The 13791-nt window shown below is 44.8% G+C and overlaps 2 protein-coding genes across 5 annotated transcripts in view; both read left to right on the forward strand.

The window, feature by feature from the left end:
* LOC110504367 (rho-related GTP-binding protein RhoG) overlaps window positions 1-13791 on the forward strand; it is a 666992-nt gene that overhangs the window by 462904 nt on the left and 190297 nt on the right. The window lies entirely within an intron of this gene.
* cetn2 (centrin 2) lies at window positions 33-8509 on the forward strand. Of its 3 annotated transcripts, XM_036969901.2 has the most exons (6): window positions 33-190; window positions 522-624; window positions 1444-1605; window positions 1812-1940; window positions 2891-3028; window positions 5387-8509. In XM_036969901.2, the coding sequence occupies exons 2-6, from the start codon at window positions 622-624 to the stop codon at window positions 5474-5476; spliced, it is 522 nt and encodes a 173-aa protein (XP_036825796.1). In that variant the 5' UTR covers window positions 33-190; window positions 522-621; the 3' UTR covers window positions 5477-8509. The 3 variants fall into 3 exon arrangements, with proteins under 3 accessions (XP_036825796.1, XP_090076250.1, XP_036825797.1); XM_090220124.1 differs by lacking the exon at window positions 1444-1605 and having other exon boundaries at window positions 75-190; XM_036969902.2 differs by lacking the exons at window positions 33-190; window positions 1444-1605 and having other exon boundaries at window positions 243-624.

Below are 13791 nucleotides of genomic sequence, written 5' to 3' on the forward strand. Positions count from 1 at the left end.
CCGGGACTTAATCACAGTGAGACCACACCCACAGTGAGTAGAGTGTAAAAGCCCCTAAACCGTTTTTATATTTCACACACCTCGGTATCAGATGAGTTGGCGCACGGAAAACAGATTCTGGATCAGAGCTTCAACGATCAATCCAGCCAATTGTCGTATAGCGTTTTATACCACATGTCGTCAACAACCAGTAATATTCTCGCCCAATTAGATGCCCTTGATTTAGCTTCGTAGTACGAATTGTTTCCATTCTGAATATTTCATTTTGCACACCCGGCGTGCAGAATTAGCTAAATCGAGTGCACAGTCACAGACTAATCAACATGATCATAGCACTGACTGAATACTGCGCTCGTTGACTGGAAATCTTTATTTTATTTTCTTAATTTATTCCTCAAACATTATATTAACCCTATTATAACGTTGTACTATGCTTGTTAATAACGGTATATCTGTTACTGCTCTCGTGTAATAAACGGTCCGTTTTTCTGTCTATGATCTCATCTCTGTCTGGATGATAGGAGGAGAGGGGAGAGAAGAGCGGCGTCAATAGACTACACAAAACACTCTCTAGTAATTTTACGGTTCTCTTGTTGCTGCCTTCGCGAGTGATCATCTGAAATGGTGAGTATGTCCATGGTGGAGCGGTTCTGTTTTGATGCTCCTTGTGCTTATACTACAAATTACAAAAGGCCTCGCTACACAGGCTACCACAACCTGTATTACCCCTAACTGGCTGTCCGATAGGAATAATAGGTTTGCTTATTACTCGGTCAATGGAAGAACGTGTATATTATCTGATAGGGCTAGTAATGGGATGTGAATAATCAGAATTAAAAAAGCAATGATGCTTATTTCCCCATGTCCTGAAAGCGTTCATTCTGTTGCCAGCTATCTGTAAATAATCAACTTTAGGGCTGGTCATGCTTTTTTTAAAATTACATACATTGTCTCCCTATTTATGGCACGTTTCCCCCAGACGATCTGACTTTACATTGAAATGGCCCTATGTAGATACAAGACGACAACTGAAAATACACCGTCCTAAGGTTGTCCCTGTCTCTATCTCCCGGCTGCATATCAATAGTCTAGCATAGCTGCACTGAAGGAGATTGGACAAGGAATCCCCATATCAATAGTCTAGCATAGCTGCACTGAAGGAGATTGGACAAGGAATCCCCATATCAATAGTCTAGCATAGCTGCACTGAAGGAGATTGGACAAGGAATCCCCATATCAATAGTCTAGCATAGCTGCACTGAAGGAGATTGGACAAGGAATCCCCATATCAATAGTCTAGCATAGCTGCACTGAAGGAGATTGGACAAGGAATCCCCATATCAATAGTCTAGCATAGCTGCACTGAAGGAGATTAGACAAGGAATCCCCTTAAAACCATTGAGATGCCCATCAATCAATGTGCTTCCTTGATGTCATCGCTAGGCAACCAGCGTAAAGAGGCCGTCCCTAGGTCCGGTCCCTCCCCCCAGGAAGAAGTCCAGCCCCAAGTCAGAGCTCACTGAGGAGCTGAAACAGGAGATCAGAGAGGCCTTTGAACTTTTCGACACCGACGCCTCCGGACACATTGAAGTCAAGGAGCTAAAGGTCAGGGGTCAGAGGTTCAGGGTTATGCACAGGGACAATGTTTGCGTAACATAATGTATTACAGTACCCATAATGCTTAGTAATACAGTGTCGGTCAACAAATATCATCCTGGGGAGCTAAGGTGTGCTTTTGTTTCATCTCAACACTAACACACCTGATTTTAACCAACTCATCTGTGTTTATCTATCAATCGGTCTCTCTCTAGGTTGCTATGAGGGCGCTGGGGTTTGAGCCGAAGAAAGAGGAGATTAAGAGGATGATAACGGAGGTGGATAAGGACGGAACAGGAAAGATCTCCTTCTCTGATTTTCTCACTGTCATGACTCAGAAGATGGTAAGAAAAACAACATAGTGAATAAATAAATGTCTGTTCTTGTAATAAAAAATAGGAGCAGTGGTGTAAAGTACTGAAGTAAAAATACTTTGAAGTACTACTTAAGTAGTTTTTGGGGTACTTTAATGTAAACTGTACTTTACTATTAACATTTTTGACAACTTTTTACTTTTATTTCACTACATTCCTAAAGAAAATAATGTACTTTTTACTCCATACATTTTCCCTGACACACAAAAGTTTACATTTTTTTTTTTTTAAAAAAGGTACTCATTACATTTTGACAGGAAATTTTTCCAATTCACACACTTATCAAGAAAACATCCCTTGTCATCCTTACTGCGGACTCACTAAACACAAATGGTTTGTTTGTATATTAATGTTGGCGTTGGAGCATGCCACTGGCTATCCATACATTACAAATAAATACAACTAATTGTGCCGTCTGGTTTGCATAATATAAGGAATTTGAAATTATTTCTACTTTTGATATCTAAGTATATTTGAGAAAATCTGTTTACTTTTGATACTTAAATATATTTAAAATGAAACACTTTTAGACTTTTACTCAAGTAGTATTTAACTGGGTGACTTTCACTTGTACTGGAGTCAATTTCTATTAAGGTATCTTTACTTTTACTCAAGTAGTATTTAACTGGGTGACTTTCACTTGTACTGGAGTCATTTTCTATAAAGGTATCTTTACTTTTACTCAAGTAGTATTTAACTGGGTGACTTTCACTTTTACTGGAGTCATTTTTTATTAAGGTATCTTTACTTTTACTCAAGTATGATAATTGAGTACTTTTTCCACCACTGGATAGGAGTTGTACATTTTACTTCACAACTATACAGAGTATTGTGTTGTATTACGGGGTATTTTTGTGATATTGTCTCACCATGCTGTATTGTGTTGTATTACGTTGTGTTGTAACTGTCTACCAACCTAGGCTGAGAAGGATTCTAAGGAGGAGATCCTGAAAGCATTCCGTCTGTTTGATGATGATGAGACGGGGAAGATCTCCTTCAGGAACCTGAAGAGGGTCGCCAAGGAACTAGGAGAGAACCTGACTGACGAGGAACTGCAGGTGAGACATACAGTGCATTGCGAAAGTAAAAAATAAATTCAGTCTCTCGATGTGCAAAACTGATAGAGACATACCCCAAGCGACTTACAGCTGTAATCGCAGCAAAAGGTGGCGCTACAAAGTATTAACTTAAGGGGGCTGAATAATTTTGCACGCCCCAATTTTTCAGTTTTTGATTTGTTAAAAAAGTTTGAAATATCCAATAAATGTCGTTCCATTTCATGATTGTGTCCCACTTGTTGTTGATTCTTCACAAAAAAAGACAGTTTTATATCTTTATGTTTGAAGCCTGAAATGTAGCAAAAGGTCACAAAGTTCAAGGGGGCCAAATACTTTCGCAATGCACTGTACACCTGGACAGCACTGTACACACACACACACACACACACACACACACACACACACACACACAGGATGATATGGGATAGGTTACAAGATAGTTTTAATTTGTCAAAAGAAATATACTGGTCCACTACTCTCCTCATCTCTCTCCCTCTCCTTCCCCTGTACCCCACTTCCTCTCTCCCTCTCCTTCCCCTGTACCCCACTTCCTCTCTCCCTCTCCTTCCCCTGTACCCCACTTCCTCTCTCCCTCTCCTTCCCCTGTACCCCACTTCCTCTCTCCCTCTCCTTCCCCTGTACCCCACTTCCTCTCTCCCTCTCCTTCCCCTGTACCCCACTTCCTCTCTCCCTCTCCTTCCCCTGTACCACACTTCCTCTCTCCCTCTCCTTCCCCTGTACCACACTTCCTCTCTCCCTCTCCTTCCCCTGTACCCCGCTTCCTCTCTCCCTCTCCTTCCCCTGTACCCCACTTCCTCTCTCCTCATCTCTCTCCCTCTCCCTCCCCTGCTTCCTCTCTCCTCATCTCTCCCTCTCCTTCCCCTGTACCCCACTTCCTCTCTCCCTCTCCTTCCCCTGTACCCCACTTCCTCTCTCCCTCTCCTTCCCCTGTACCCCACTTCCTCTCTCCCTCTCCTTCCCCTGTACCCCGCTTCGTCTCTCATCTCTCCCTCCTTCCCCTGTACCCCACTTCCTCTCTCCTCATCTCTCTCCCTCTCCCTCCCCTGCTTCCTCATCTCTCTCCCTCTCCCTCTCCTGCTTCATCTCTCCTCATCTCTCCCTCTCCTTCCCCTGCTTCCTCTCTCCTCATCTCTCTCCCTCCCCTGCTTCCTCTCTCCTCATCTCTCTCCCTCTCCTTCCCCTGTCCCCATTCCTCTCTCCCTCTCCTTCCCCTGTACCCTTCTTCCTCTCTCCCTCTCCTTCCCCTGTACCCCGCTTCCTCTCTCCTTCTCCCTCTCCTACCCCTGTACCCCACTTCCTCTCTCCCTCTCCTTCCCCTGCTTCCTCTCTCCTCATCTCTCCATCTCCTTCCCCTGCTTCCTCTCTCCTCATCTCTCTTCCTCTCCTTCCCCTGTACCCCGCTTCCTCTCCCTCTACTTACCCTGTACCCCACTTCCTCTCTCCCTCTCCTTCCCCTGTACCCCGCTTCCTCTCCCTCTCCTTCCCCTGTACCCCGCTTCCTCTCTCCTGATCTCTCCCTCTCCTTCCCCTGTACCCCGCTTCCTCTCTCCCTCTCCTTCCCCTGTACCCCACTTCCTCTCTCCTCATCTCTCTCCCTCTCCTTCCTCTCTCCTCATCTCTCTCCCTCTCCTTCCCCTGTCCCCCTTCCTCTCTCCCTCTCCTTCCCCTGTACCCCGCTTCCTCTCCCTCTCCTTCCCCTGTACCCCACTTCCTCTCTCCCTCTCCTTCCCCTGTACCCTGCTTCCTCTCCCTCTCCTTCCCCTGTACCCCGCTTCCTCTCTCCCTCTCCTTCCCCTGTACCCCGCTTCCTCTCTCCCTCTCCTTACCCTGTACCCCACTTCTTCTCTCCTCATCTCTCTCCCTCTCCTTCCCCTGCTTCCTCTCTCCTCATCTCTCTCCCTCTCCTTCCCCTGCTTCCTCTCTCCTCATCTCTCCTTCCCCTGTACCCCGCTTCCTCTCTCCCTCTCCTTCCCCTGTACCCCACTTCCTCTCTCCTCATCTCTCCCTCTCCTTCCCCTGCTTCCTCTCCTCCCCCTGTACCCCACTTCCTCTCCCTCTCCTTCCCCTGTACCCCACTTCCTCTCTCCTCGTCTCTCTCCCTCTCCTTCCCCTGTCCCCTGCTTCCTCTCTCCTTCCTCTCTCCGTCCTCTTTCCTCCCTTCCCATCCCCTCCCCCTTCCTTTCTACTCCCTTCCCATCCCTCCCCTCCTTCCTACCCCATCCCTCTCCTCCTTCCTTTCTCCTCCCTTCCCATCCCTCTCCCTCCCTCCCTCCCCTCCTTCCTCTCTCCTCCCTTCCCACCCCACCCCTCTCCTCCTTCCTCCACTCCAACCTCCAGGAGATGATCGAGGAGGCAGACAGGGATGGAGACGGCGAGGTGAACCAGGGAGAGTTCCTCCGCATCATGAAGAAGACCAGCCTGTACTGAGACTAGACCAGGGTGTTGTGGGGTTAGAAGACCAGCCTGTACTGAGACCAGCCTGTACCCCTCCAACAGCCCACCTCCTCTACCCCTAGTCACCTCCTCCCCTCCAACAGCCCACCTCCTCTACCCCTAGTCACCTCCTCCCCTCCAACTGCCCACCTCCTCTACCCCTAGTCACCTCCTCCCCTCCAACAGCCCACCTCCTCTATCCCTAGTCACCTCCTACAACACCTCACCTCCTCCAACAGCCCCTCCTCCTCTACCCCTAGTCACCTCCTCCAACAGCCCCTCCTCCTCTACGCCTAGTCACCTCCTCCAACACCCCACCTCCTCTACCCCGAGTCACCTCCTCCCCTCCAACAGCCCACCTCCTCTACCCCTAGTCACCTCCTACAACAGCCCACCTCCTCTACCCCTAGTCACCACCTCCAACAGCCCACCTCCTCTACCCCTAGTCACCTCCTCCAACAGCCCACCTCCTCTACCCCTAGTCACCTCCTCCCCTCCAACAGCCCACCTCCTCTACCCCTAGTCACCTCCTACAACAGCCCACCTCCTCTACCCCTAGTCACCACCTCCAACAGCCCACCTCCTCTACCCCTAGTCACCTCCTCCAACAGCCCACCTCCTCTGCCCCTAGTCACCTCCTCCCCTCCAACAGCCCACCTCCTTTACCCCTAGTCACCTCCTCCCCTCCAACAGCCCACCTCCTCTATCCCTAGTCACCTCCTACAACACCTCACCTCCTCCAACAGCCCACCTCCTCTACCCCTAGTCACCTCCTCTACCCCCAGTCACCTCCTCTACCCCCAGTCACCTCCTCTACCCCCAGTCACCTCCTCTACCCCCAGTCACCTCCTCTACCCCCAGTCACCTCCTCTACCCCCAGTCACCTCCTCTACCCCATGTCACCTCCTCTACCCCATGTCACCTCCTCTACCCCATGTCACCTCCTCTACCCCCAGTCACCTCCTCTACCCCCAGTCACCTCCTCTACCCCCAGTCACCTCCTCTACCCCCAGTCACCTCCTCTACCCCCAGTCACCTCCTCTACCCCCAGTCACCTCCTCTACCCCCAGTCACCTCCTCTACCCCCAGTCACCTCCTCTACCCCCAGTCACCTCCTCTACCCCCAGTCACCTCCTCTACCCCCAGTCACCTCCTCTACCCCCAGTCACCTCCTCCCCTACATCTATTTGAACTGTAACGTAAGGTGAACGTTGTGACTGTATTCTTCTTATTCGTATTGTTGTATTTTTGTCTCTCTGAATTATCTACAGTAAGATCTCCTGTATTGAATGTTTTGTACATATGAACTGCATGTGCAGATATATATATTGAATATATTTAAGCAGTTTTTCCAGTGTCAGTGTATTCGTAAGACAAGATTATGGTACTTTACATGATGAGTGATCTGTACCATGTTCTGATCATAGTGATCTGTACCATGTTCTGACCATAGTGATCAGTACCATGTTCTGACCATAGATGATCTGTACCATGTTCTGTCCATAGAGGATCTGTACCATGTTCTGTCCATAGAGGATCAGTACCATGTTCTGACCAATTTGATTTGATTTTAGTGATCTGTACCATGTTCTGACCATAGAGGATCAGTACCATGTTCTGATCATAGAGGATCAGTACCATGTTCTGACCATAGAGGATCAGTACCATGTTCTGATCATAGTGATCTGTACCATGTTCTGTCCATAGTGATCAGTACCATGTTCTGACCATAGTGATCAGTACCATGTTCTGACCATAGAGATCTGTACCATGATCTGACCATAGAGGATCAGTACCATGATCTGACCATAGAGGATCAGTACCATGTTCTGACCATAGTGATCTGTACCATGTTCTGACCATAGAGATCCATGTACTGTGTCACCATGTTGGAGGAGTCTCTAGAAAGAAAGATTCCCCTGACCAAGATGGCTGTCCTACAGCCACGTTGCCAGGATGCCAGTGTCCATTCTAGTGTTACAGATGTCCATGTTTAATCCCTAGTCTAATGTTAGTACATTATTGCTAAGAGTGGACTCATTCTAAGATGCATTCAGGGCCCGTATTCACAAAGCATTTCATCCCAAAGTAGTAGTGCTGGTCTAAGATCAGACCCTCTCTGACCGTATAATCTTATTCATTATATTCTAAAAAGGGACAACTGATTCTAGATCAGCACTCGTTGTCTGACATGCTTTTATTAACAGAGGCCCTGTGGGTAACAGATGCTGTAAATGTTTCTAGATTCCCCAAAGCCAGTCCTTTATGTGCTATCGGGCAAATATTGACAGCCGGGTTAAGTCCAAAATGGCACCCTATTCCCTACATTTGCACTAGTTTTGGTCAGAGCACTATGGGCCCTGGTTCAAAGTAGTGGACTATATAGGGAATAGGGTGCCATTTGTGACGCTTACCCAGAATGCACTCCTGCAGAGTTATATCACTATACAATATCTTCCTCCACGACAGAGCTGTGAATAGGCACATGTAATATTTGATAGCAGCAACAAACTATTGGCTCAGTGGTATTTGTGATGTGCTTTAGGGACAGGGGACTGCAGTGAGTGTTCACATGGAAAAAGAGAGAGAGAGGAGAGAGTAGAGAGATTAGAGAGAGAGAGAGGAGAGAGAAGAGTGAGAGAGGAGAGAGGAAAGAGAGTGAGAAGAGAGCATGGAGAGAGAGAGTAGAGAGTAAAAGAGGAGAGAGAAGAGAGTAAAAGAGAGGAGAGAGGGAGAGAGAGAGTTTGGGTGGAGAGAGAGAGGGAGAAAGAGGGGGGATGAGAAGATCAGGGAGGTACAATAAGACTCCAGAGTTTACTCTATTACACTGACTGAGGTGGTGAGAGCTGAGAGGTGCAGGATATGGGTTGATTGCTCCCACCATGTTACGAGATGTTCTCACTGGAAAGCTCACTGGAACATGAGTGAAACCTGAAAAGAGATTGTAGAATTGGCATGTTGAAGCATGTTGAAGTCGGAAGTTTACATACATTTAGGTTGGAGTCATTAAAACTCGTTTTTCAACCACTCCACAAATTTCTTATTAACAAACTATAGTTTTGGCAAGTCGGTTAGGACATCTACTTTGTGCATGACACAAGTCATTTTTCCAACAATTGTTTACAGACACATTTTTAAACTTATAATTCACTGTATCACAATTACAGTGGGTCAGAAGTTTACATAACCTAAGTTGACCGTGCCTTTAAACAGCTTGGAAAATTCCAGAAAATTATGGCTTTAGAAACTTGATAGGCTAATTGACATATTTTAGTCAATTGGAGGTGTACCTGTGGATGTATTTCAAGGCCTACCTTCAAACTCAGTGCCTATTTGCTTGACATCATGGGAAAATCAAAAGAAATCAGTCAAGACCTCAGAAAATAAATTTGTAGAGCTCCACAAGTCTGGTTTATCCTTGGGAGCAATTTACAAATGCCTGAAGGTACCACGTTCATTTGTACAAACAGTTGTACGCAAGTATAAACACCATGGGACCACGCAGCCGTCATACCGCTCAGGAAGGAGACGCGTTCCGTGAAAGGGCAAATCAATCCCTGAACAACAGCAAAGGACCATGTGAAGATGCTGGAGGAAACCGGTACAAAAGCATCTATATCCACAGTAAAACGAGTCCTATATGGACATAATCTGAAAGGACGCTAGGCAAGGAAGAAGCTACTGCTCCAAAACTGCCATAAAAAAGCCAGACTACGGTTTGTAACTGCACATGGGGACAAAGATCGTACTTCTTGGAGGAAAAAAAAGACGGGTGAGACACCTGAAGGTGAGTGTCTATCAGCCAGACCTGGGTTCAAATACTATTTAGGGTATTTCAATTACTTTCAAAGACATTTGGAAAGTTTTTTTAATTTTAAATACTAGAATACAATAACTCAAATACCCTTCAAGTATTTAAAAATACTTTACAATTGTAGGCTATTTAAAGGAAATTGTGCAGATTTCCTTTCAACTACTCTGTGTCTTTGTGACATGCAGAGTAGGTGAACGGATGATCTCCGCATGTGTAGTTCCCACCGTGAAGCATGGAGGTGTGATGGTGGGGCTATCATCTGTTTTTCCCCAGGACAATGACCCAACACACCTCCAGGCTGTAAAAGGGCTATTTGACCAAGGAGTGTGATGGAGTGCTGCATGAAATGACCTGGCCTCCAATCACCTGACCTCAACCAAATTGAGATGAGTTGGACCGCAGAGTGAAGAAAAAGAAGCCAACAAGTGCTCAGCATATGTGGGAACTCCTTCAAGATTGTTGGAAAAGTATTCCAGGTGAAGCTGGTTGAGAGAATGCCAAGTGTGTTTAAAGCTGTCATCAATGCAAAGGGTGGCTACTTTGAAGAATCTAAAATACATTTTGCTATGTGTAACACTTTTTTGGTTACTACATGATTCCATGTTATTTCATAGTTTTGAAGTCTTCACTATTATTCTACAATGTAGAAAATGAAAAAATAAAAACCCTTTAATGAGTAGGTGCATCTGAACTTGACTGGTATTGTACGTCTGTACGTCTGTGTGTAAGTATTGTGTTGACGCAAAATACCCTTCTCTAGTCTATTGACTCAATAGGTCCTATTGAGCTGCCCAACATTCATGAAAGCAATAGTTAACCTGTTACTTCTCTTCTTCCTCCCACTCCCTCCTATGGAGGTTAACATCTCTCTTCCCTGTTGCAGAGCTCTCATCCTGGCTCCCTGTCTGTCTGAGCCTCTTCACAGTGGTGTGGTTCTCCCTGCCTGTTTCCTGCTGGTGTGCTGGGACACCAGGGGTAGAGGTGGGCTCCTCTGCTCCAGGCAGACAGCAGTTACCCTGGCCCTCCAGACACTGGTCTGCTCCCATGCTGGGTCCACTGTTGGATATAGCCACCACCATCACCACCTATAACCTGGGGATATCGCTGCTCCTACTGGTGCATGGTTACCGGTCCACAGAGCTGCAGAGGCTGCTACCGGCCAAACCAACCAAGTTATGGTCAGCTCCATCAGCCAATGACAGGAGAGAATTTAGGCAGCTCCAGCCAATGACTGGGGGTTATTAGATTAGTGGAAGCGGCAGGCAGTGTGGGGACAGACCAATCCTAAATTCTCAACCAAGGGGAAATGGCTAATGGGCCAGAAAGAAGAGAGCTATAGGCCCGGTGTCCATGTTTCTCCTAACCATACAATGTTCTTGTTTGACATTGCAGGAGACTGCCAAGTAACAGAACTACAAATCACCTTGCTTAAAAAAAGTAGTATTCAATATTATTTGTAGATCAGTCAGTCACAATTTTACCCATACTGCACACCGCCATTAGAACAGCCTCAATTCGTCAGGGCACAGACTAAGGTGACTCCAAAGCTTCCCACAGATTGTGTCAAGTTGGCTGGATGTCATTTTTAGTGGTGGACCACACTTGATACACACGAGAAACTGTTGAGCTTGAAAAACCCAGCAGCGTTGTAGTTCTTGACACAAACCGGTGCACCTGGCACCATACCCCGTTCAAAGGCACTTACATTTTGTGCCTTGCCCATTTGCCCTCTGAATGAAGGGTACATGAACCAAAGCAAACAGAATGGCTGTAATGAACAGGAGAAGAATAACATTCCTCACATAACTGATGAGTCACTGGTCAACTAACATCACTGATGAGTCACTGGTCAACTAACATCACTGATGAGTCACTGGTCAACTAACATCACTGATGAGTCACTGGTCAACTAACATCACTGATGAGTCACTGGTCAACTAACATCACTGATGAGTCACTGGTCAACTAACATCACTGATGAGTCACTGGTCAACTAACATCACTGATGAGTCACTGGTCAACTAACATCACTGATGAGTCACTGGTAAACTAACATCACTAATGTTGTCACTGGTAAACTAACATCACTAATGAGTCACTGGTCAACTAACATCACTGATGAGTCACTGGTCAACTAACATCACTGATGAGTCACTGGTCAACTAACATCACTGATGAGTCACTGGTCAACTAACATCACTGATGAGTCACTGGTCAACTAACATCACTGATGAGTCACTGGTCAACTAACATCACTGATGAGTCACTGGTCAACTAACATCACTGATGAGTCACTGGTCAACTAACATCACTGATGAGTCACTGGTCAACTAACATCACTGATGAGTCACTGGTCAACTAACATCACTGATGAGTCACTGGTCAACTAACATCACTGATGAGTCACTGGTCAACTAACATCACTGATGAGTCACTGGTCAACTAACATCACTGATGAGTCACTGGTCAACTAACATCACTAATGAGTCACTGGTCAACTAACATCACTGATGAGTCACTGGTCAACTAACATCACTAATGTTGTCACTGGTAAACTAACATCACTGATGAGTCACTGGTCAACTAACATCACTAATGTTGTCACTGGTAAACTAACATCACTAATGTTGTCACTGGTAAACTAACATCACTAATGAGTCACTGGTAAACTAACATCACTAATGAGTCACTGGTAAACTAACATCACTAATGAGTCACTGGTAAACTAACATCACTAATGAGTCACTGGTAAACTAACATCACTAATGAGTCACTGGTAAACTAACATCACTAATGTTGTCACTGGTAAACTAACATCACTAATGTTGTCACTGGTAAACTAACATCACTAATGTTGTCACTGGTAAACTAACATCACTAATGTTGTCACTGGTAAACTAACATCACTAATGTTGTCACTGGTAAACTAACATCACTAATGTTCACACTGGTAAACTAACATCACTAATGTTGTCACTGGTAAACTAACATCACTAATGTTGTCACTGGTAAACTAACATCACTAATGTTCACACTGGTAAACTAACATCACTAATGAGTCACTGGTAAACTAACATCACTAATGTTGTCACTGGTAAACTAACATCACTAATGTTCACACTGGTAAACTAACATCACTGATGTTGTCACTGGTAAACTAACATCACTAATGTTGTCACTGGTAAACTAACATCACTAATGTTGTCACTGGTAAACTAACATCACTAATGTTGTCACTGGTAAACTAACATCACTAATGTTGTCACTGGTAAACTAACATCACTGATGTTGTCACTGGTAAACTAACATCACTAATGTTGTCACTGGTAAACTAACATCACTAATGTTGTCACTGGTAAACTAACATCACTAATGTTGTCACTGGTAAACTAACATCACTAATGTTGTCACTGGTAAACTAACATCACTAATGTTGTCACTGGTAAACTAACATCACTAATGTTGTCACTGGTAAACTAACATCACTAATGTTGTCACTGGTAAACTAACATCACTAATGTTGTCACTGGTAAACTAACATCACTAATGTTCATACTGGTAAACTAACATCACTAATGTTCACACTGGTAAACTAACATCACTAATGTTCACACTGGTAAACTAACATCACTAATGTTGTCACTGGTAAACTAACATCACTAATGTTGTCACTGGTAAACTAACATCACTAATGTTGTCACTGGTAAACTAACATCACTAATGTTCACACTGGTAAACTAACATCACTAATGTTGTCACTGGTAAACTAACATCACTAATGTTGTCACTGGTAAACTAACATCACTAATGTTCACACTGGTAAACTAACATCACTAATGTTGTCACTGGTAAACTAACATCACTAATGTTGTCACTGGTAAACTAACATCACTAATGTTGTCACTGGTAAACTAACATCACTAATGTTGTCACTGGTAAACTAACATCACTAATGTTCACACTGGTAAACTAACATCACTAATGTTGTCACTGGTAAACTAACATCACTAATGTTGTCACTGGTAAACTAACATCACTAATGTTGTCACTGGTAAACTAACATCACTAATGTTGTCACTGGTAAACTAACATCACTAATGTTGTCACTGGTAAACTAACATCACTGATGAGTCACTGGTAAACTAACATCACTAATGAGTCACTGGTAAACTAACATCACTAATGTTGTCACTGGTAAACTAACATCACTAATGAGTCACTGGTAAACTAACATCACTAATGTTGTCACTGGTAAACTAACATCACTAATGAGTCACTGGTAAACTAACATCACTAATGTTGTCACTGGTAAACTAACATCACTAATGTTGTCACTGGTAAACTAACATCACTAATGAGTCACTGGTAAACTAACATCACTAATGTTGTCACTGGTAAACTAACATCACTAATGTTGTCACTGGTAAACTAACATCACTAATGTTGTCACTGGTAAACTAACATCACTAATGTTGTCACTGGTAAACTAACATCA

Source organism: Oncorhynchus mykiss, chromosome 25 (assembly GCF_057628025.1).
Source record: "Oncorhynchus mykiss isolate SJ-2025 chromosome 25, ASM5762802v1, whole genome shotgun sequence".
Taxonomy (NCBI): domain Eukaryota; kingdom Metazoa; phylum Chordata; class Actinopteri; order Salmoniformes; family Salmonidae; genus Oncorhynchus; species Oncorhynchus mykiss.

Excerpts from the sequence above, each read along its gene's own strand:
- cetn2 (XM_036969901.2), top strand. Across the intron at positions 1,606-1,811 it reads TTGAAGTCAAGGAGCTAAAG|GTTGCTATGAGGGCGCTGGG; the intron begins GTCAGGGGTCAG and ends GTCTCTCTCTAG. Across the intron at positions 3,029-5,386 it reads TGACTGACGAGGAACTGCAG|GAGATGATCGAGGAGGCAGA; the intron begins GTGAGACATACA and ends TCCAACCTCCAG.